Source organism: Schistocerca cancellata, chromosome 3 (genome assembly GCF_023864275.1).
Source record: "Schistocerca cancellata isolate TAMUIC-IGC-003103 chromosome 3, iqSchCanc2.1, whole genome shotgun sequence".
NCBI lineage: Eukaryota > Metazoa > Arthropoda > Insecta > Orthoptera > Acrididae > Schistocerca > Schistocerca cancellata.
Window position 1 is genome coordinate 551,038,385 of NC_064628.1, and position 25,914 is coordinate 551,064,298.

The 25,914-nt window shown below is 37.8% G+C and overlaps 1 protein-coding gene across 1 annotated transcript in view; it reads right to left on the reverse strand.

Moving 5' to 3' along the window:
* Window positions 1-25,914, reverse strand: part of LOC126175390 (disks large-associated protein 5-like) — a 179,766-nt gene that overhangs the window by 72,525 nt on the left and 81,327 nt on the right. The window contains exons 6-7 of the mRNA XM_049922172.1: window positions 11,579-11,747; window positions 7,007-7,120 (exon numbers count right to left, since the gene is read on the reverse strand). Of these exons, the coding sequence (XP_049778129.1) occupies window positions 7,007-7,120; window positions 11,579-11,747 (283 nt within the window). The remainder of the gene's footprint in view (window positions 1-7,006; window positions 7,121-11,578; window positions 11,748-25,914) is intronic.

Below are 25,914 nucleotides of genomic sequence, written 5' to 3' on the forward strand. Positions count from 1 at the left end.
GGGCTTCACTAATATAGTAATGTAATTTTTATATTTTGGCTGTATATGCCACTGTGCGTAACTCTCTCAGCGTGAGCGCCACCTACCTTTTTGATGTATAACTACATTAATTGTACCAAGGCTCCCATATTGTTATAATAGGAGTGTTAAACGCTTTCCTTCTTTTTATTGTTACTTTATCTAAGGACGTTATTAATACTGATAATTTACACGTTGCTTTTGTACACCAATTGGCACATGGTTCGCGCCATGAGCGCCACCTGCCCTGGTCGCAGAGTAACTACACTGGCCGATTACACTCAGTCGGTTGTGAGCTCTGCAAGATCCATGTAGTAATTTATATTTACGTGACAAACCCTATTTCTAGGGCTATATTTTAATTTTGACAAATGGATCTATTCCGACATTTGTAAAAACAGTGATGGTACATTAGTCCTTACTAATGTAAAATTGTAAGTACCAGTCGTCGTTCTCATATTTCTGTAATGCAAGAGCTCTCTAATTTATGTTAAAATCTATTCTTGACTTAAGTTTCATACCTTTCTAACGTAAGCCATGATGTTCACTGTCCTTTGGCCACCTTCTGAAGAAAAAAAATTTAAATTTGTTGAAACCTAGGTAAAGAATTCTTTATAAATTGCAACTGGTCGACTGTTTATAATTTTATTATGTGGAACCATTGCTGTTGTGCAGCTATGTTTAAAATACTGATTCTTATTATTCTTATGTTGAACAGTGATACAGTCAGAATCTAAGATGACTAATTTCTGTGCAGAATGTAATGTACTAAAGAGGTGCTTGCAAAGATTTTCAAACGGAGAAAAATTTTCGCTAAATTCTCATTTAGAACATCTTATATCATACATAGTTTATTATTTGGTTCTTGTTGATCATTATCAAAGAAAGCAGCAGTGTAAGTTACAACAAATAGCAGTCTCTTGCCATTGTTTCACTAATGAGACAATTCCTCCCTCTCTTTCTTTTAATTGTAAGCGGCAGTAGCGCACACAAAAGCAAGCCATGCCGCGAGCGGCGACAAGTCGTAAACACTCATTATCAGAATACGACAAACAATGCATGACAATACAATAACGCATTTTTAGCTTAGAGTGACGTAAAAACCTATAACAAAGAGAATGGCACTTCTCACATCAAAGCAAAATATGCAATCGATTCAAACCAGACGAAGCATGTGAAACATATAAATACGGACAGAGCGCCTGACGCATAGCAATGGCTACCAGATAAAGCTTAACTGATAAACTTACAACTCAAACCAAACTACTGTAGTTGTATCTTCATCCATTCGACCTAAACTCTCACTTATGTTACAATGGACCAACTTTGTTTCGATTTGGAGATGCGGTCTAAAACTTCCCTCTCCCCTTGAATTTTTAGTCTCAAATTTCAGGTGCAGCTTAGATTCGGGAATTTTTTTCCCCTCGATTTTAAGTCTCATTTTTCAGGTGCAGCTTAGATTCAAGTAAATGCAGTATACACCGAAACCATGACTTTTGCTAGGAGGACATTTCCTTTAAGCGCTTTGATGAAAGCACTCTTATCTATTTGGTTATCTTTTGGACCTGTTTGAACTTATCTGATAAAATGTGTGCCTCACCATGCTAAATTAACTCGTAGCTCACCCATTTGGAATGTAAGGTCTCTGTGAAAGATAAATCCTTGCACCATTTTCAAAGCTTTATATGGACTAATAGTCAGGGGTATGACAGCCATTCTTTCACATGTATGGGGTGCTTGACATTGTACAGTAGAGGAGGCTTTAATCAATAGTGACCTGTTTTGCATTTTTTCCTAATTTATCTTCTAGCTATTTGTTCCATGTAAAACAATGGCTTTGTTGCCATAAATGTATCTGGATCTGTTCTAGTATACCACGGATTGAATGAATTTTTTTGTTGCCAATCTTCTGGATTGACAGCTAGATGCAGATGCGACTTGATACATTTCATATGCAAAACATCTGCCCTGACATCACTAACTCCGATTAAGTGCTCTTCCCACAGGAACCACTCAAGTGCAGCAAAGGTCATTGCGCATGACGCCCACTGCCTGGAGCCCCAATGCTCAGGAAGGTGGGCACCTACAATCTGGCAAGCTTGGGGAGCTGCCACAACTCAGGCATGAGAAGTGTGGTACCTGTATTGTCAGAGGGCTTTGCTGAAATGTTACATAATGACCAACCACATTCGGAACGGCTAAAGCTTTGGTTTTTAAGTGCATAACAGAGCCTACATAGCTACTGTGGGTGCAGGATTTTGACACTGTAGGCAATAGGTACTATTTATGGTGTTCTATCCTAGGTCCACACAGCAGAAAACATTTCTGGCAGTGGAGGTCAAACCAAAAAGTGAACCAAAAACTACTTCACCCAAAAAACTGATGTAGAGTACATGGATAAAGGTGTAAAAGCCTCGTAAGAACCTAGAGACATAGCCTGGTCAACATAAGAGAATGTCACCACAAAAAGGAAAACAGGAGAAGCAAGGATAGTCTGAGGTGGAGGATTGCAGTACAAGGAAGGAAGTAAGTACTACAGCAGTTTGGGGGCCCATGCTCACTATGACTTACTCACAAAAGAGCTGTCATGAGCTCACCCGAGTGCCTGCCCCGCACCCTCCCACCTCTCTTCACAACATGGGTAAAATTCTGTCCCTAAAGAATGAATTCTACACTTAACAAAAATGTGGTACATACTCACATCAAAACCTCCAGATGTCAGACACTCAGATCAGTACCAAACATCGTATGTCAATACAGTATCGACCAAAACACCAGTTTAATTCATGCTGTGAGCTGTCGCACACTAGAATATGTTTAAACAGTAATTAAAAGTAACAACTACAGTGCATAGCAAAAGCGTATCTGTGAGCAACTGATATGAAGATCTTGTGTAGGTGAGTTGGTAGAGTGACAGATCATTGTACTGAAGTCCTGTGTTCAAATACGAAACTTTGTTATGGTGATCTGATGCTCTACCAACTCATCTATGCGGGATTTTCCTATCACCTGTCACAGATACACTTTTCCTATGCCCCATAGTGCTAGTGTTACTTTTAATTATCAATTATGCAAGTTCTACTGGACGACAGCACACAGCATGAACTAAATTGGCATTTTGGTTGATACTCTAATGACATACAATGTTTGGTACCGATCTGAGTGTCTGAAATCTCGAGGTTTGTGTGTCAGCAATCACAAATGTTATCAACCATTTATAAGGTATCTGATTTTAAAGTAATTACTACTTTTGATTTACAGGGTGTATACGTGGACAAGGAAAAAAATTCCTGGATTTTTTTCCAGTTAAAAACACACTTTCTCCTGGGTAACAGTATATTTTCCCTTATCAGTCCTTTGAATGGTTACAGTTTTATACACGGGCATACTATTTCCCAGCACTTTAGAAAACGAAACTCAGGGAAAAAGACACGTTTTGAAAAAATCTTTGATGTGCAGCAACATGTAAGCTGCGTATTTTCATATTACAAAATATACATTGGAATTCCATCAAACACTGCATGTTACTTTCCGAATCATTGAAATCGAGATTTCGATGCGCTTTTGTAAGCCGTTCGTAGCTCAGGTCACGTGATGGCAACGGATGTTCAGAGTTTAAGACACGTGATGTCGTCAGCCAACAGCAACATCACTGTTAAGTAGCACGAACACACAAACAGGGAAAGTTAATAGTTTAAATTAATATACCGCGCTTGGGTAGCTATCAAGACGTAGGAAGCCCATATGTACTTACGTGTAAAACATTGAAAGATCATACATTATGTCATAAAAGAAACAAGACATCAGAGGATACTCCAAGAGCATCAGAATTTCATGAACCATATTAAAATTTGCACATTTAAAATGCACATTCGTATGTCCAGATTCCCAATGAAGTAGACCTCGACCTGATATTAAGCATTTCAGTGTGGTTTTTGGGATGTAAATTTTCTTGGACCACCAACACTGTATTATATCATGTTTGGTTCTTTGTTATGGCATAATGCCATACGTTCTAGAAAAGGAAAACGTGCACTTGAAATGCAGCGAACAGTTGAAACTAGCCAGCACTGTGAAAATAAACTTTTTGTTTCAAATACATTGACTGCCTCTGCGGAAAAGGTTAACCAAAGTCAAATTTCTTTAGCAAACAGACAAAAACAACTTTATTGTTCCGCAAGCCGATTAGACTGTCAGAAGGGTGGAAATAAAATAAAATCTGAAAGTAATGACATATTTTACCCTTCCGTAATTATGTGAATGTGTTTTAATTCACTTGATAGTCCCTGGCCACATATATCCCTTTTGTTTTCATTTGACGTGGCAGTAAACGAAGAGGAACAGCAAAATCACTAAATGTAAACACGGTTCACGTAGAATCTACCCATTATAACTCAGGCTGCTCTGCACTTCAGCCCCGGATGTACGACATTTGCAAACTGGGCCAATACTAAAAAATTCGAATTCTCAAAGTATCTTCATCTTGTAGCGCACATCTTTAGGAAAAGTCTGAAACATAAAACATATGTATTCGAGGAAATGTAAGACATATTATTTGGTCTTAAGTATGCCAAAGTGCAGTGCCACGCCTCTTCATAAAGCATTTTTCTACCGCACATCCAAACTATATTCAGGAGAGTGGAAACTGAAATGTCTGGCGGTGCCTCTCCTGCTCCCAGTCGGCCGGTTTGTTGACAGCCTGCCCATCTTTTTTTTTTTTTTTCTTTTTATAATAATAATAATAATAATAATAATAATAATAATAAAACTCGCAATTAATAGCAGATGGGATTATTTGTAATCGACAGAATAAGAACTCTTCAGAAAATCTGAACGCTTTATTGCCTATTAGTTAATAACTTGCTCTTTTGTGTGACATAAAATTAAATGTAGGATATATAAAACCAATACTGACAAGAGATAAGCAAGAAATTACACATTTCTTCAAACCTTGGCTCCTAGCATTTTCTCTCTCTAATCTTGCTGCAGCTTTATTCCTTTCTGAGAAAGAATCTATTACCTCATCAAAGTTCGTCAACCGTTTTGCTACATGAAAAATCGAAATGTCGTTATCTAATACTGAAAAAGCTGTTAATACAAATAATACCCAAGACTGGTGTGGTTTCTCGATCTGATTACGTCTATTCTGTCACTGTCTGCTAGATAAAACAAAATAGGCCTTTCTAATACGGCAGCAATTTTGTAACACAACAAATAAACGAGACTGTTTTGGCACAAATGGCCACTTTTATAACACGACAGAATGTAATCCACTAAGTACCAATATCAAATGCCTATTAGGCCTGCTGCAAGCAAAAAGCTGTATGTTAAGGAATAGTTTCACATTTCCATTCATACGCACCAGCTTCTCAAGCATGAGATTGAAAAGTAGTATTACGAAATTTTTACATAAATTTGGAATCGTCTTATTCTTCCATAATTTGTGTGCTGTCCCCGTTTCTTCTCCTTCCTCGTTTTAACAATCAATCTTGCCATCACCAATTCTGTAGCTTTTCCTGCCATTGTCAAAATTTGTTTGTTGATTAACTTCACTAACCCTGCCAGAATCACAGGTTTAGCTATCCCGCGATTACTTTCCGGTTAGGCGTTATTACGTATTCGAACAACACGTTTTCTGCATTACTTCCAGAATAGAACTTAAGCGGCTGCTGGCCGGGGACTGTACTACTGGTCCTTACTAGTGCAGCGGTCCCGCCAAAAATTTTCTGTCATAATTTCATTTTCTTGGATACACCAAGAACATAATACGTAATCTTCCTCACCTGTTATTCCTGTCAGTCATTTATTTCCATTCTGGTAGTCTGAATCTATGGATTTCGCTAGTAATTATAACAACACTGATCATTCGCAAACTCAATCAACCACATGATCATACAGCGACTGGCATTCATCCATTCGGCTTTACTCCCTCATCTCGTGTAGCCCCATCCCCTTTCTAGATGTGACGAGTATTCTCCTGACAGACACATCATGTACACTATTCAAAAGACAACTTATGATTCATTCAGAAATCAACTTAAAATGTGTTCAAAAACCAGCAGGGAAGCTTTTTAAAATCATATGAATAATCGATAGACAAACATGCGCTGGATGCTAGGCGCTTTGTGAAACAAGTTTTTTTCCTCAAGAATATGAATTTGGCGCTCCCTTTTCCCGGTAGCATCTATCTGCTTGCTGCGACTGCTTGCACAGCCAACAGCCACATTCCTGTAGCCAGAAGCGGGAGAATCTACTACTAAACATGAATCAATTGCGCATGCACATAGCTGCTAAAACAAATAGAATGTAAACAGTTTTGACTTCATGCTCATTCGAGGAAATTTGTTGTTATGAAGTCTTCCTAAAGCCTTTGACACCTTTTCAATTGGCAGATGCCTGCACGAGCATTGTGTATCGTCGTCGTATATGGCGCGTTTCCTTTGTAATTTAAGTTATTTTTGTTTTTTTCTCTCGTTTACATATTATTGCTGTAGTATTATTCTGAAGTAATGGGATACAGTAATATCCTTCGTTAGAGTACCGGTTCCTACCAGTCAAAATTACAAAAATTTAACTGAAAACTAAAACAATGAAAAATTCCCGGAATTCTAAAAATATCCTGGGATTTTTCCGGTTTTCTCCCGGATGAAAAAATCCCTGTGTTTTTCCCGGATCTCCCGGGTCATATACACCCTGATTTACAATCTCATTTTTGGAATTTGTATTAAATCTGCATTTTGTCCTCGGGGATTTTATTTTGTAGGGTAAATCTTTTCTCTTCATGTTGCGTTAGTTTTAGTTCTCTTTACTGAACCAAAGAAAATTATTTTTAGACCATTCATATCTCGTAATTTTGTCAATGGTGGAAAAAAAAAATAATTTGAGCTTTAAGTATTGCTGTAAATCTGATGATTTCTTGTATTTATTTCATCAAGAGGCAAAGGAGAGAACTTATAATAGAAATCAATGAAATGAACTAATACAACACCTCTTTGGTTCGACTGTTTTTCCACTTTCGAAGCAGGGTCGGCAGGGATGAAACTGGCAATGTTTGGATCTTTTGGTTCACTGCACTGCATAGCAGCCTTTGCACGCCTTAAAGCTGAAACAGAAATTTTTTGCACAAACACTCAACTGAACATCAAACCAGATCAACTGAATATTAACAATTTCATAGGTACAAATTTCCAATATTAAATTACATATGGAGAAGTAGCATTTGCGATGATCAAGTACATACCAATAAATAAGCAATGCTGAAATGAAGAGACAAAAAACTATTGAATGATGTCCTGCAGATCTACGAGTACATTTTACACAAAACAGTTTGAAAATAAACTATGGAGTTGGCAAAAAGTGAAAAAACACAATACTGAAGCTTTTTATGAAGTAGAGGTCACAGAAGAACAACTGAACCACAAAACCTTGACCACGAAAGTGGACACAGACTGGGTGAGTATGGTGGCCTGATTTCATTCTGCCACCTATTTTGAAATTCTCTCTCTCTCTCTCTCTCTCTCTCATTAATATTGTTCCTATATCCATTCATGTGACGGAGGTTTGAAAGGTCTGACAAATTTCCATGGAAGAATAGAATGTTTTTTGTTGTCCCTTTATGGTTGGTAAGCTTGATTAACCAAAGGAAGTATAAAGAATTTCAACAATGTACAGTTCATTAATAGCCGTATGAATTGGTCAGCGTGTCGACAGCAATTGAAAATGGAGAAAACCAAGTTTCATCCTTTTATTAAACATCTCCATTTGAAGGGTTCGACAGCCACATAAATCAAAAAAGAATTGGATGAAGTTCACACACTCTTCACCATCACTGAAGACCATTTACTTTTGGACTGATTAATTTGAACGTGGTTGGACAAGCACCAGTGATGAAGCATGCTCCGACTGTCCAGCTGAGGTCAGCAGAAAGAAAACCATTGAACAAATACACGATATGGTAATGCAAGACCGCTGAGTAAAAATTTGAGAGATTACTGAGACTGTACTCTTCTTAACAGAGAGAGCACATAATATCCTGCATGGAGAATTGGCTATGAAGAAGCTGTGTGTGAGGTGGGTGCTGCAATTGCTCACAGTCTACCAACTGCATATCCAAAACAATGTCTGGTGATGTTTAATCATGATCTGCAAGACCTTTTGTACTTATTCGTGGCTGTTCATTAAACATGGATCAATCATTACATATCAAAGTCAAAATGGCACTCAAAACAATGGACAAAGGCTGGTGAAAGTGCATCAAAGAAGGCGAAGAGCATTTATGAGCTGTTAAGGTGATGGCAACTGTTTTTTGGGATTCCCAAGGAATAATCCACATAGATTACTTCGAAAAAGGACAACAACTGGGCTCTATTCTGGTTCATTGTTGAATTGTTTTGAATTTTATTGCCTGATATAAGATCAAGATTGGCTTGCAAAAAAAGTGCTCCTTCACCAAGATAATGCATCATCCCACACATTAGGGGTAACAACGGTGAAATAGCATGAATTGGGCTTTTAACTAGTTCCTCATCCACCTTATTCAATCCAAAATGACTTCTTCTTGTTCCCTAACTTTAAACTTTGGTTTGCTGGGAGCAAATTTTCGTCAAATGATGTGGTGATATTAGCAATCAGATTATCATGCAGAGCTTGACAGAACCTGTTTTTCTAATGGGATGAAAAACCTGGAGGGTTCCCAAACTAAGTTTATATCCCTACAAGATGACTATGTTGAGGAGTAATGTGAATTGGTTATGAAACATTTTTTCTTGCTTTTTTACCAGACTTCTCAAGTTATCGTTATCTGTTATGTCATAGTCAAACTTACTTCATGGGAGATCCTCAATAATATCTGATACATTTCTGTTTCTCCTTAAATTATGGTCAAACTCAAATTCAAACCATTATTACACTTAGTTACATTTTACTCTCATTTATCACTGCTAAAACACATGTCATTTGAAAAATCAACATTCAAAACCATTTTCTGAGGAATTCTGTCATCTTTGTTTATACATTGTAATATCAGTCTACCTGCTTCCTGCTGGCAAAACATAATGCATGCAGAACTGGAGGTTGTTATGTCAGTTATGCGTCAAGAAAATAGTGAATCAAGGCACACATGTTTATGACCAGTTTTACATTTTTTGCAAACAGGGAAGGAGTATAGGCCGCATCTGACCATGCTGGATTAATAGTCAATAATACAAGTCAAGCAATCTACATGAAAAATTTAAAGAGAGAATATAACAGTGACGTCAAGTCACCACTTTAAATTTCTGAAAGGATGGAGAGAGAGAGAGAGAGAGAGAGAGAGAGAGAGAGAGAGAGAGAGGGGGGGGGGGGGGGTGCGGGGGGATTATAAAACAGGTATCATAGTTGAAACCTTTAACTTTAATTATACTTTCACAGCCACATATCCTGATTTCCCCTAAGGCAAATGAAGGTAAAATTAAACACAAGCATAACCAAGGACCGTCAACACTTGCGATTAAAATATTTTGTGTCAGGAAGAGAGAGACCTCTATCTAATTCAGAGGGCAACCAGAAATTTGAACTTCACACCAATATTGCAAAATCATTCAAACACAACAGAAATGAAACTTTGTACAAAACACACTCAAGAGATCAGCTGCATCATTAATACAGAAGAAAGTATTGTATATGCCAAGCGTGGGCAACATTTGGTGACTCATGGGCCTAACACACATACATACTTAAGCTTGCAGGCTGCCTTGTTACATTACACTACAGTACCGCTCCTAGTGCGTAAAGCCATAATTCCTGTGTTTGTGATTCTGATGTTGATGCGGTAACGCATCAATGCGAATGGCACCCCTTTTCTGACACACCACACTAACAAATTATGTCTCAAAACATGCATTTTTGAAAGTACATTCATTTTATGTTCATCCCATCTTCAAATGTTTACATTTATTCATTCATCGTGAACAGTTTCTTTACTTACGATGTTTCGCAATAGTTGTCTTCAAAATTTCTGTTGCAAAATTCTGCAACACCTTTAATAAAGAACCAATGCAATAAATTAAAACATCTGAATATGGGATGCCAGGCGTTTTGAAGTGTCATAAAAGAAAAATAAAAGTCTAGAAAAGCAACTGGTTGTAGCTAATTCATCATAATTTCAATTTCAACAGTTCCTGTGTTCCAATAGGTCCACAATGGACAAGAATTATTTAGTAATGTTACTACAGGAAAGAACAGAAAAACAGAATATAGCAATGAGACAGGGAATCTCAGTCAACAAGCAATTACAGAAACTTTGTGATTTTCGGCCAAAGGCAGGTCATTCTGTCACGGGCTGGACCCGGATGTGCGTGGGATCTGCTTCTCTTGTACTAGTCTTATTGTTTTACTTTAATTGAGAAATCAGAACATACATGATAATTTCAAAATTTTTGTGTGTACAGACTGAAGTAGTGAATGAAAATTGTACCAATGCCAGGAATCGAACTCAGGTTTCCTGGTTACTAGGCAGGTGCGTTAGCCACTAAGCCACCTTGGCAGAGCGGTTCACAGAACTGCACCGCTTACTCTGACACACCTCCCTCCTTGATCGAAAGTCTCATTGCCACCTCAGTATACATAAAATTCTGCTAAGATGGCTTAGTAGCTAATGCAGCTACCTAGTAAGTAGGAGACCCAGGTACGATCCCTGACCTTCGTACAAATTTGCACTCACTGCTTTAGTCTATATAGATAAAATCATGTCTGTATTGGACCAGTGAAGTCTCTGAAATTGTGTCATTCCATTAATAGTTTTAGATGTCAATGTCAGAAAATTGAATTACTAGGGTATCTACTATACTGCCTACTTCAGCGTATGTATGTTCACTTAACAGCAAACCATCACTCCCACAGCTTCGTTGAGTAAAATAATAATTCTAAGATTATTTTTTCTTCTGAGTGCAGAAAAACCATAAAAAGGGACAGGAGGACAAGAGAAGAAAACACACACACACACACACACACACACACACACACACACACACACACACACACATACATATAGCATTTGAAAATAGGAATAAATTCCTGAAACACATAATAATAATAATAAAGAAACAAACAACCTTTATGAATGCAATACTGTAATACTGAGAAACGTGTTACTATATCAACAAATACCATACCCTTGCATTTATTATTATAGCTGGTGGTAAATCTACTGTGTTGTGTAGTTATAGTCTGTGGAAACTTAGCATGTAAGCATTATTTTCATAATTTGTCCCTGAACAACAATACTTATAAATTGACCAAGTGTACGTTATGTTTAGCAACATTCATAAAGAGAGTATGAAAATTGTGCCTATAATTTGTTTATTGATGTAAAAACATGTAACTATCAAAATACTATTCTCTGAATGTTCGATTTGCATAAAATATAGCCACTAAAAGTCTGAAATAGGAACAGTCATGAGGTTAGCTGCTACCATGATTAGAGACTAGTAGTAACTGATACCAGCACAAAAGTATTCATCCTATAACATTAAAAAAAGGGGAGGTAAGCAATCATCAGGTGATGCTTCACACATTTTCAAACCTGCAATGTGATCTCGAACAGATGACTTTGAAGCTACTTGTTTTGTTTTAGATATTTTGGTTACACCTTTTTTCTTCTTCAGTGGAGATGAGTGTTGTTTTTTGGGTTCTGTCCAGTTATTGTCTTTCAGGACATCCAGCTCTTCAAATTTGGAAATTACATTTTGAACCTGTTGAGGAGAATGGGAACACTTACAAGAAATATTAGACCTAAAATTGTAGTACAAGATAAAAGTAAACAACATGACACACTAAAGTTTCATATTCATTTTTATTTTCAAGTTACACTAAATATTATTGGTGATACTTAATGCACTATATAGAAATTACTTTATGTGGACAACTGTTTGCATCTGAACATATCACATTTGTAGTTTTCAGTATGATTTTGAGCTGTACAATTTGTATAAAATAATAGGGATTTTTGTAACAAATTACCATGAGTGTAGTCAAGTGAAGCCATAATTTAAATGTTCAAAATTAACATACTGTAAAATTAACTCTAAAAATACTCACTGTAATAATTGGAACCGAGTCTATTACACGTAACCAATCATAACAATTATGTTTGTTTCCAGATGAGAGTTACGTTCTGCTTAAATAATTTTATACGTAATTTGTAATTTTATGTTAATTAAAATGATGTGTCTAATAATGCCTCAGCCTGCTGACATTGTTATAATGTTATATATGAGACTGCAGCTATGTTGGCGTGGCAGTTACTTTTTGGAAGATTGTGAATGGTAGTTTTATTATGTTAGTAGTTTATGTACTGAGGTTTTCGCAACTAATTTGTGATTTTAATGTTTCCAAATGGAGTACAAGGTTCTGTTGAGGAGCAGCTCAAGTGTGAATTGAATACAATGAATGAGTAATATATTTAATGGAGTTTGACTTATCATTTTAAAAATTACCATCAACGAACTGCGAGTTACATACCGGCATATTCTTACAGCAAGAACTATGGCTATTTACTTCAGAGACAAATACTATGCCAAGGTGGATACACTGACTCCCGTCGGATCATCTAAGTTGAGCACCATTGAGCATGGCCAGTACTCAGATGGGTTACTGTCCAGGTATGCCTTGCACTGTTGACATTTTCCTCTTTACCTTTATGGTAGAGGGGACAGGAGGGGTGGTGGTGTGAATTCATTGATCACCCGGTTTTGCACCAAATGTCTTGGATACAATTTCAAACCCCTCTGCAGTGTCTCATGAAGCGAGGGTCTGCGACGCTGTTGCTAGTTCTCTGTCCATCAGATGGGGACGTTAAACAGTCATCTACATTGGGAGATACATTTACACAGCTCTCATACTTTGTACAGGAAGGATGCCTATGGGTGCAAAAGATAGAGAAAACCTTTCCAATTAGGTGGCTGCAGCTGCCCTTTGGGGATTTCCAGCCATTCACAACATATGACTTTGCTTCTTTTACTTCAATCAGAGATGTAGGACAACAATGCTCGACAACAGATTACACTATGTAAGTACAAATAATCAATGCGACATTAACCGATCCAACAATTATTAACGCAAACTGTAAATATGTTTCGTTTACACCCTGAAGAACATGAAATCACTAATCAGGAAAGTCTGAATTTTATTACTTTATTCTCACAGCATGTTTAAGAATGGGGAATGTTACAATGTTCAGTATTCAAATGACTGCATTTGCTTTGTAGTACTTTTACACTGACTTACTGGCTAATTCCACTGATTACAGCATGTATGCTAGAACTTTGAAGATGGCTACAATGCTGAAAGATAACACATTTGAAGAAAAATTAGATGTAGCACATCTTGTGTAATGAAGGGAGAATACTTATGAATCACAGTGTCTATTTGATATGTCGAAGAACATGAAACTAATTTGCTGAAAGCAAGAGAAGACATTGAAAACCATATGTAAGGAGTAGCTGTCCAAACATTTGCATGCAACAGGCACTGAAAAGTTTTACGTCAATGGGGTGAGTTTCTTACTATATGAAGTGGTAAGGGGTGAAAAAGGAGCAAATATATAAATAAATTTACAATACTTATTTAGCCATAAGCAGTTCATTTGTTGGCATCTCTATTATCATGCCTCTGAGTGATGTGCATACAAATTAACAAGAGATGATACCTTTAAAAACAGGATGAACCCCTCCCACAAAAATCTTTAAAAATATTGTTGTTGTTGTTGTTGTTGTCTTCAGTCCTGAGACTGGTTTGATGCAGCTCTCCATGCTACTCTATCCTGTGCAAGCTTCTTCATCTCCCAGTACCTACTACAACCTACATCCTTCAGAATCTGCTCGGTGTATTCATCTCTTTGTGTCCCTCTGCAATTTTTACCCTCCACACTGCCCTCCAATACTAAACTGGTGATCCCTTGATGCCTCAGAACATGTCCTACCAACCGATCCCTTCTTCTAGTCAAGTTGTGCCACAAGCTTCTCTTCTCCCCAATCCTATTCGACACTTTCTGATTAGTTATGTGATCTACCCATCTAATCTTCAGCACTCTTCTGTAGCACCACATTTCGAAAGCTTCTATTCTCTTCTTGTCTAAACTATTTATCGTCCATGTTTCACTTCCATGCACTCCATACAAATACTTTCAATAATGACTTCCTGACACTTAAATCTATACTCGATGTTAACAAATTTCTCTTCTTCAGAAACGCATTCCTTCCCATTGCCAGTCTACATTTTATATCCTCTCTCCTTCGACCATCATCAGTTATTTTGCTCCCGAAATAACAAAACTCCTTTACTACTTTAAGTGTCTCATTTCCTAATCTAATACCCTCAACATCACCCGACTTCATTCGATTACATTCCATTATCCTCATTTTGCTTTTTTGATGTTCATCTTATATCCTCCTTTCAAGACACTATCCATTCCGTTCAACTGCTCTTCCAAGTCCTTTGCTGTCTCTGACAGAATTACAATGTCATCGGCGAACCTCAAAGTTTTTATTTCTTCTCCATGGATTTTAATACCTACTCCGAATTTTTCTTTGTTTCCTTCACTGTTTGCTCAATATACAGATTGAATAACATCGGGAGAGGCTACAACCCTGTCTCACTCCCTTCCCAACCACTGCTTCCCTTTCATGCCCCTCAACTCTTATAACTGCCATTTGGTTTCTACACAAATTGTAAATAGCCTTTCGCTCCCTATATTTTACCCCTGCCACCTTCCCCAAGGTCGGCTTCTACTAGTTTTTCCATTCGTCTGTAAAGAATGTGTGTTAGTATTTTGTAGCCGTGACTTATTAAACTGATAGTTCGGTAATTTTCACATCTGTCAACATCTGCTTTCTTTGGGATTGGAATTATTATATTCTTCTTGAAGTCTGAGGGTATTTCGCCTGTCTCATACATCTTGCTCACCAGATGGTAGAGCTTTGTCAGGACTGGCTCTCCCAAGGCTATCAGTAGTTCTAATGGAATGTTGTCTACTCCCGGGGCCTTGTTTCGGAATATTGTTAAGTGAAGAAAAAGGAAGTAACCTGACTGAGCTTAACCATTTTGGTGACTCACTTCCATCAGCGATACTGTCCTTATGAACACTTCTGGCTGGAAAATCGGGAACTTTACATAAACTACAAGCTTAGAATCAAAACAACCATGTTTTACTACACAATCTTATTGGCTCTTTTATTCCGACAACCTGAAACACCTCACCATGAAATCTAAATTTTTGCAACTTTGCACTGACTTACACAAAGTACTGCTAGAGGGAAGAGACTGACAGAGAAAATTATATGACAGAGGTTTCAATTACAAATGGTTGGGTTTCTAGTTGGACATTTGCATGTTGACACACCAATCCAATTTTGATGTAATCCCAAAACTGTCAGAATTTCATGTGAATCCAGTCCTTGCAATGTATCCACCAGGAGAACTCCAATTGCTTTCACATTTTTACTATCCCTTCATGTTGTATTTCCTTAATTCTTTCATTCATCCTAAATTACTGCACTTCTCATGCTTTAAACATGCTGAAGTAATTTTCAGCTATTCCTTCCCTTTCCTGCAGTCGAGATGTTATGAGGCAACCTACACATTCCCACATTTAAGCAATACACAATGGCAAAGAAGTGAAAATAAGCCCCCTAAGTTTCTGAACTTAATTCTGGCTGTAATTTCATAGGCAAGCAGGTAAAGACAGTAGTTACATGTTCTAAACAGACCTGAGGAAAGTTTAAAAATAACTGAACAATGCTATGAAAAGGATAGTTGCTACTCACCAATAGTGGAGATGCCGAGTTGCAGACAGGCACAACAAACTGACTAGCACAAAATAAGCTTTCGGTCAACAAAGCCACTGTCAAAAAGTCGCAAGACTGCAGTTTCTGCCAACTGAAACCACACCTATCCTTTTCATAATATTGTTACATTCCATCCTGGATTTTCCATTGTTTAATTGAACGATGTGTACTTCAAGAATGTGTGGGCATTAATATGAACAGTGAATCATCTGATACATATTTCAAGTGTGTTTGCATTGTCTGAATTAAAAACAAAGGACACATATACATATTCCTAGCAGTTTACAGTTACTCGGTGTAATTAACTGTTATATTGTGTGCTTAAAGAACTGTATTTCCACACAACGTTTGGTGACACAGTTGCCGAATCACGCACCGGAATGGTCACATTGTATGCTGGAAAAATTGAGTTGCATGCCAGAATGACAAAATGCACTCTATGAATGTTTTTGCATCAACCATCTCGTGTAGAATTACTAGTGACCAACTGTGTCACATAATCAACATCTGCCATAACAAACATACAGAATCCTGTAAGCTCTGACATTCCAGTGGGAAACTGGATGTTTAGTGTGATTGCAGTAAAAAACCAGCTCTGCTTGTCATATAATCCAGAACTGTGGTTTGCGCAACTCGAGAGCGAATCTGTCTAGGCCCACATCACAATGGATAAAACTAAATACAGTTATGTGGTGGCTAGACATAATGAGCAAATGGCTACAGAAATATAAGACACCCTAGCTTTACCATCAAGCACTGAAGAACAAACTACTCTCAAGCACGCACTTGTCGCAATCAGAAGCTAAGCGAGTTGAAAAATTGCTCCGCACTGAAGAACTTTGTGCCACTGTGACCACCTGAACTCCTTTGTTGTTTTTGGAAACCAGCAGGCAACGCAAATTACAACAATTTTCTGCAGAATATATGGCTGTTTCACATACCTGCAGATGCACAGAAAATACTCACAGTTTGCAATGGTGATATAGGTGTCTCGATCTAACTGATGACGAAATAGTTGAGACGTATCCATCGATTGACATCACAACTGCCTTCATAGTAGCTGAACACTAACAAAGTTACACCTATACAAATATGGCACTCCACACATGGACTGACAACAATCCTTTTGTAGCAGAAACAGGTATTTGTCCACCAGGGAGAACATCTACTCGTTTCATAAAAAATTTAGAGCTGTTATTGTAGAGACTACATGTTAGCTCATCCTCTTCCTTAAACACAACACCTCCAAATACCGAGCTCAAACACAGCTCTATACTGTAACTTATCAACACCACAAACATGACCATTATGGCACATTTTCACAAAAAAGCAATTTCATCTCTTCACTGTCCCCCTCAGCTGGGAGTATGGGCTACTGTGCAACTGATACCGAATGTATTTCTTTGGCTAAACATTGAAGATTGTATGGCATTTGTTTATCAGTGCAATGCTTGAGAGCACAACAAATTAACTTAGCGTGTAACAACTCCACTTAGTACTATCACCCCTATCACCCTACTGAGTAGGTGCTTTGATTATGACCACAAAGAAATCATTTGACCTTTGTCACCATCAGAAGGGTACCAACAATGCCTGGCAGTGACTGACATTTTCTCTTGTTGACCTGAAATCCATCCTATGGAAGACACAATGACTGCTAATGTAACAACGACCTTATTCCGTGAGTGAATCCCGCACTTCATATTTCCTGTTCATGTCACTTCTAATCAGGGCCAGCAATTTGAGTTGCATCTTTAAAGTACTCTCAGTGCTGCTCAGTGTAAGCCATATTTGGACCTTGCCTATCACTTCACCATGAACTGTCTCATCAAATGGCTTCATCAGCAATTTAAGGCCTTGCTCATATTCCATGCGACAGAGCATTGGACTGACAGCCTACCTATTGTTCTGTCAGGACTTCTTCAAAGAAGATCTCAGTGCAACAATGGCTCAATTAGTGCATGATCAGACACTTCAACTACTGGAAGAGTTCTTTACAGACTCATCAAAAGTTATTATTGGAGCCTTGGACTTTGATCAACATCTTATGCACCACTGGATCTTCTGCCACAATATCCATCAACGGACTCACATCAGCCTTCACACCAGTTAACACTGAGATGTCACCAACAAGTAATTCTGTGAGGACACTGGATACATGTAATCTTCCACTGCTGCTGCCTGAAAGTGAACAATAACAACTTGTTTTGAATGCCACATACTATCCAACACTGAATATTGTTGACACTTGGGGCAGGTGGATGGGAGTGATGTGGACAGTGAATTGTCTGCTACGTATTTCATGTGTGCAGTACAAGCTCTCTTAATCTTTGCACTGCCTCTGAGCTACGTACAAAGGATGGATACAGATGCTCTCACCAGTCTTGTGATTACTCACTCCAATTAACTGTTATGTTGTGTGTTAAACTGCATTTTCAGATGACAGATTTAAGAGAGTAATCAGGACTTTTTCCAGTATGGAAGACTTACCACAGCAACCCACCTACAAACAAAGTCGTTAAGAGAGTTGGCATTACAATAATGAAAGGCAAGCCAAAGGTTTTATTAACTCAGTGGTCATATAAAGTCTACTCGCAAAGCTCTGGAAATTTTCCTTCATTACTTTACTTAAAAATATTTTACATTTAACTTTTTGCTTCAATAGAAATTACTTTTTCTCACTCCATGTCTTCACTCAGTTGGGCCATTATACTAAACCTGCAGCAACTCTTCATCCAAAAGAAATTCATTCCTTGTTGCCCAGTTATGACTTTAAGCGAAGATAAAAAAGCATGTTGGAACATAGCCACAGGGCGACTGTGAATGGATTGATTTTTTAATGTTTCTCCACCATGAAGCACGTGTTATTCTACTTCATTATAATTGATGTTTCTGATGAAAACTTACACAGTTCTCCAGTCAAGTAAATCATCTTTAGCCAATGTTTTGGCTGGCTTCCTACTTGTTCTCCATCGGAACACAACAGAACACATTTCCACTGAACTCCAAAAACACATGTATGTCATTAGCAAACTGTTTAGCCTTCAAACATCAACTTATTGTGTTTTCATTTGGATGGGAAAGACACAGACACGAAGCCATGATTTGTAGGCTGTAACAATCTAGCATACACAGAGACATGCACCTTTAAAATTTTTTGAGCATTTTATCAGATCATGAGATGGTACTTTCAAAATCACCTCCATCAATTGCAGCAACCATAAAGAGAATGTATTCATTAAATGTGATTCTCCAAAATGGTGTGGAATGAAAAGTTTCTTTAACTGACAGTGTGATTATACTAGTTTTTTGGAACTGTAGCAACAGCAGAATGTCTCCACTAGCTGAAATATAGTGACCTAAAACACCCCCTCTCCTCCATGCATGAGAGTGCAATTCCAATAAGCAGTTTGAGCTTCTGCAGAGTTACCTTCAAGCATTCCACCACAATGTGCATCGACTCATTTACTGTAGTGTTCACCTTCGCACATGCAGAGACGGACCATGCTGTAGTAACTTATACAACAGACTCAGACAATACCAAAACAGTAATTCGCAGTAGCTGTCTATCAACACACAATGCCCTGCTTTTGGGAGGCCCAACAGTGCTGTTCATGGAACTTTTGTGTTAATACAGTACTGCTTGAATATCCTAGTGAGATCTATGGTCAACTAAATTTTGGGGTGTCTACAGTACTTTAGTTGTTCACCTTGCTGCGTCACATGGAGTCCTTTCCTGTGTCTCTGTTATATGGAAAGCACAGACTTTTATCTTGCAGGACTTTAGCTTCAAGTGGTTAAGCTAATAATAAATGCAGAATACATCCAGAATCTACCTAAATTTCTTTTCTGTCCCAGGAAGCACAAACCTTGAGCTATCAACAACATACAGAAATTATCTGGTGGAATCTGGGACCAGGACAATTTTTTGTTATGGAGGAATGTGCTCAGCAGCCACGTCAAGTGGTGGTCCCACCTCAGATTTTACAGTTTAATCAGTAGTTGCCTGCCATTCACAGTGTCATGTGGATATGTCATGTCAATGAAGGTGACTTTGGAAAAACTGAATCTTATCACCTTATATGACATAAACATACTTGTTTCTATTTCAGCATTCACAGGATTATTCGCCTTCCTTTCGAGCAATGAGGTACAACTAAGGAAGACAGCCTTCAGTGACAGATTGGTCACAACAATGAATGTAATCTGAAAATAGATTCATATATAACAAAATTACAAAAAAGAAAAACAATTCACAAACATCGCAGAAGAAAATAGTTTACCACCATGAAATATGTAGACAATACGTCTGACAAAACCGAAAATGTTTCAAAATAATACGGTAAGTAACATTAAAACACCAATACAATATAAATTACCAACGTAGAACACTCACAAGTTTAATTGTTGACAAATAGCCTGTTGACTTCTGTCTCTTCATAAGTTTATGAAGTTTCATGTCCCAAGTGTGATATGAAATACACAGGGCAAACATGTAGATCATTCAAAACGCCACTTAAAAAATGCTCCCTATTGAAGAACAGTTAAATGTTTTACATGTAACAGAAATAAGTAGACTAGACAGACATTTTAGAAGAAATAGAGATTTACTTTTCAAGAATGAAAAATCGTAACTTTCAGTTTTGTATTTGATTTTTTGTTATTTGTGCCATGGTCATATATGTTACAATATTATTATACAGCTATTGCTTTGCATTTTGTGTTAATAAAATTGTGCATTTCTATACAGACTGCTTCAACAATTACAAGTTGCACACTAGCCATATATCATCCGGCAATGAGAATTCAAAGAATCGTAAAAACAATCCAGAATCTCAATGAGAGAACTAGTAGTATCAAGATGATCCAACAATGGCAGTTCAAGGAACAGAAACAGGAAGCATCAAAAGAACAACGCAATCTATTAAAACTGCTACCACAACGGAGTGCTATATCACTGGATCAAAAATCAAATGTGTCAGTATTCCCCGCATTTGACAAAAGAAAGAAACATTGGGGCATGTACTTTTGCTGCCTTTATCAACATTTGGAGGCACACCTGGTAACAGATGACAACCAAGAATGGGCATATTTCCTGTCTCAGGGACTGGCACTGACACATTCAATCTCTTGACAGGACACCAGCAGCGAAAAATATTCTGAGCTGGTTAAGCAACTATCTGTCCATTTTAAAGCAAAAACACAGGTGTTGGTGGCCCTTACAAATTCCTCAGGAAGGAAAAACCTAGACAGACATATTCAGAACAAATGGCCGATTTACTTGATGAAGTTTTAAAGACTGCTGAGTGTATGAAGGTACTCAATGAATCGCAAAAACAAAGTGAAAATACAGAAGAGTCACACGAAGATTTTCAAATTATCAGCCGCTACAAACTGGAAGGACCACATTTAAGGAGCTAATTAAAAAGAGCCCTAAAAATACAAGTCTTGCACAAAATGTAGACTAAACCACTGATAGAATGAATGCAGATTCAGAAATGAAGTGTTCTACAGATGCAACAAAACTGGCCACATATTCACCATCTGCATGTGGCAAAATAAAAATCCTTTCACTGCCAAGAAGCATATGAAGTTGCGTTGGTTTAAGAAATCAGCAGCAGTGAATATGCTAGAAAAATCTATAAACCACTGGAAATCAGTGGCTGCACAATGAAATTCCTGTTGGATACTGGTGCAACTTGCTCACTAAGAAATCTTGATGCTTACAAATTACTGTGTCACCAGAATAATTCAGTTCAAATTCAGCATTGAAACTATTCAATGCAGCCCTGAGTAACTCAAAGGGAAACATGATGCAGTGGTCCAATACAATGGAACAACCAAAATGTTTCCATTAATGATTGCTAACTCGAAAAACAGCCAATCTCTGTGGCACAAACTGTTGCAATGCCTTCAATTTACATATTAGTGAAAAGACATCAGAGGCTGCAAACATGATGGATCAAAATAGCTTTAAAGAAGCAAAGAAGAAATTATGCCAGGATCATGAATCTCTTTCCAAGCCTAGCTTAGGCACCTAGAAAACTTACAAAGTACTTCCGAAACTGACAACAGGAGCCACACCAAACTTTTCCAAGCACAGACCAGAACCATTTGCTATGACGGAAGAAGTTAAAGAAGAAATTGAAAGACTGAGCAAAGAAGAAATCTGGATGCAAGTGAAGACCACTTAATGGACTACACCAATTGTTACTGTACCAATGTGAAATGGATCATTAAGAATCTGAGGAGACTTCAGAGAGGTTGTAAATCCACAACTGTAAATAGATCAGTATCACAAGACCAAGGTCTGAGGTTCGCTTTTAAAACATCAGAAATGACAAATGTTTTACAAAACTAGATTTATCAGATGCATATCTCCAGCTGGAGCTGCACAAAGAATCCAAGAAGATGACTACTGTCAATACTCCACTAGGACTGAATACCAGAGGGTACCATTTGTCATAATAAGTGCGCTTGTAATATACCAGCGATTTGTGGAACAAATCACTAGTATTCTATCTGCATGTCCCAATTGCTTGGACAATATAACAGTAACTGCCACAAATATGGATGAGTACATGAAGAATTTGAACATAATTTTCACATGACTGGAAGGAAGTGACCTCAAATACAACAGAAATAAATAAAAATTCTTCAAAAAGAAAGTAGAATACCGTGGCTACATTACTGACAGATTTCATCCACAGAACATCCAGGAACTAGAATCTTTCGTTGAAAACTGCAGTAAATTTATCAAGAGATTTGATGAAATCACTGAATCAACGTCAAAAATACCCCCCCCCCCCCAGTTCAAATGGCACAAGCAAGAAGAAACATTGTTTTTGAAGCTCAAGAAGGGAATTATCGAGGAAACCAAATTGGTGCACTTTTATCCAATTCAAACTGTAGCATTAGCCACAGATGCATCTTCATATAGAATCAGAGCAGTGCTGTCTAACAACTATTCATTGGGATCAGAAAGTCTCCTTCCCTTCCAGGACTTCAAATGAACATCAAGCTAGATATACAGACAGATTGAGAAAGAAGCACTATTCATAATTTATGGGGTCAAAAATTTCACCAACAATTTCATGTAAGAAGGTTGAAACTGATCACACATCACAAGCCTCTGGTTTCAATATTCCATCCAAAGAAATAACTGACACTAATGACTGTTCTGAGACTACAAAGATGGGCTATCACATTAACAGGATATAGGCCCACAGAAAAACACTGCAACACTGACACTTACCAAGGCTTCCTGCTGGTCCGGATGAAAAATTCGATCTGTCTGAAAAAATCAGGCTTGCAACTTGATGAAGATATTAACAACAGATCAATTAATTTCTAGTCGAGCATAGTAAAATTTGAGAAGCCACAAGCCAAGATGCAGCAACAAAAAAAGATAGCGCGTTATGTGAAAAATGAATGGGCAGGCTATTTGCCAAAGGACAAAAAAATTTTGCAGCCACATTTTAATAAGAGGACTCCCATCAGCACCAGACAGAATTCACAAGGGTTATCACACGAAAAATGTTCAAGGAGAAAATTTTGAAGACAGTTCATGATGGACACTGGGGTATCAACAGAATCTACAACTACATATATACTCCGCTAGCCACCAAGTGGTGTGTGGTGTGGGAGAGGGCACTATTCACACCTACGTCATATTCCCACCCCCTCCCCCCGCCCCGTTCCACTCGCGGACCGCACGAGGGAAGAACAACTGTCTAAATGCCTCGGTATGAGCTCTAATTTCCCTCATCTTTAAATGGTGATCATTGCGCGATTTGAAAGTTGGTGGTAATAATATATGCTCTAAATCCCAAAATCCGATCTTTGCCAAGGATGTAGTGAGCAGCCCCTTCTGTTTAGTGCCTCGTCTATCTGCAAGTGTGTCCCACTTCAAACTTCCTATGAGATTTGTAACACTCTCATGATGGCTAAATGTACCAGTCATGAGTCTTGCCACTCTTCTTTGAACCTTCTCAATCTCTCAAATCAGAACCAATTGGTAAGGGTCCCATACAGACGAAAAATACTCTAAGACTGGACGAACTGGAGTATTTTAAGTAATTTCCTTTGTTGAAGGACTGCATCGCTTCAGGATTCTACCAATAAACCGCAATCTAGATTTCGCCTTACCCGTTATTTGTGTAATCTGATCATTCCATTTGAGATCTCGAATAGTCACAACCAGATACTTAAGGGGCTCCGGAAAGGCTCAAAATCATGAAAAGTTCAATTTTTACTTTTTTGCGTTTTCTGAATCTGCAGACTATTACCTTTTAATAGATATATAATTTATTCAATTCCGAAGACTACAACTATTTTTAAATTTTTTTTGAAATGTGTTCTACATGGGCGTGACCCACTGTGGCGATGTTAAACTGCTGTCAAATGGTGTTATTATTAACGTCCGTGTTCATCAGGTACACTTTAGTGAATTGAGATAAAGTATGTGTTGTGGCTAACCTGTGATGGTTCAATATATATCGCTGGTGTGATTGTCGATTGTTTCATGTTTATTTACTCTGTCGTTATGTCGAAAATATTCGTAATTAATTCTGTTTCTTGAGTCTCTGTTTTGTTGAAGTATAATAATGAGTTAAAGTAAAGTTATTAGAAATCCTCTGAAGGCTTTTAAGAAAAGGAGAAATGTTGGAAAGCCAAAGGTATGTGTTATTACTGTAAATAATAACATTCTAACATGGTACGAGCGATGCTTGCTTTAGACAAGGAACGCCTTCGGGCTGCAGACAGGGCTTTAAAGAGTCTAGAAAAACAAGCAAGAGTAAACAGGAGGAGGAACAAGAGGAAGCTGGAGGAGGAGTTTGCAGAGGATGAAGATAATCCATCCTATGGACCTGGAATGCACTAAAAAGTTAATCCAATCTTTGTCGCTCGATTCCTAAAACTTTTATTTTCTCATACTAATTACATGTTTTCTAAGGATCTTCCAAACATATTTGTTTCAAACTTTCAGTAAATGTTACACAGTACCTTCTGCATAATTTAACACAGCCTTTTTCCAAAAAACTGTATATTTTTGAATATATAAATAAAAAATTGCAAAAAAATGTTGTGAATTTTCAATACAAATGAAAAAAATCATCTTTAATAACTGAACTAAAATTTTGTAAAATCCCTGTGTTAAGTTGTAGCCCATATTCCAATAAATAATCTGTAAAAAGTTCAACTTCCTACCTCAAATACTTTGTGAAGAAAGATGTAATTTATAAGCGTTATTTTAACATTGCAAGTATAGGGCGTTCCGGAGCCCCTTAACAGATGTTACCGCTTCCAAAGACTGGGCATTTATTTTGCACTTTTACATAATGAGGATTTTCGCTTTGTTATACGCAATAGGTTACACTTACTAATATTGAGAGATAACTGCCATTCATTACACCACGCATTTATTTTCTGCAAATTCTCATTGATTTGTTCACAACTTTCGTGTGATACTGCTTACCTGTAGACTACAGCATCATCAGCAAACAGCCTAATGCCACTGTCAATACCATCAATCGGATTGTTTATGTAAATCGTAAAAAGCACAGGACCTAATACACTGCCCTGGTACACACCTCATGTTACACTTGTTTCTGTTGAAGTCTCCCCATTCAGGACGACATACTGTTCTCTGTCTGTTAGAAAACTTTTATCCAACCACATATGTCATCAGACTAAGCGTGCACTTTTTGGAACAAGCGGCAGCGCGGAACCGAGTCAAATGCCTTTCGGAAGTCAAGGAATATGGCCTCAACCTGGAAGCCGATATCTACCAGCCTGTTGTATATCATGCACAAAGAGGGCCAGCTGTGTCTCGCATGACCGCTGTTTCCTAAAACTGTGCTGGTTTATGCAAATGAGCTTCTCAAAGTCTGGAAATGTCATTATGTCTGAAAACAAATGTTCCATGATTCTACAACAAATCTATGTCAGTGAAATTGGCCAGTAATGATGTGCATCCGATTTTCTACCCTTCTTATAGATTGCTATGACCTGAGCCTTCTTCCAGTTCCGTGGAACTTTCCACTGTTCCAATGATCCCTGAGAGATGATGGAT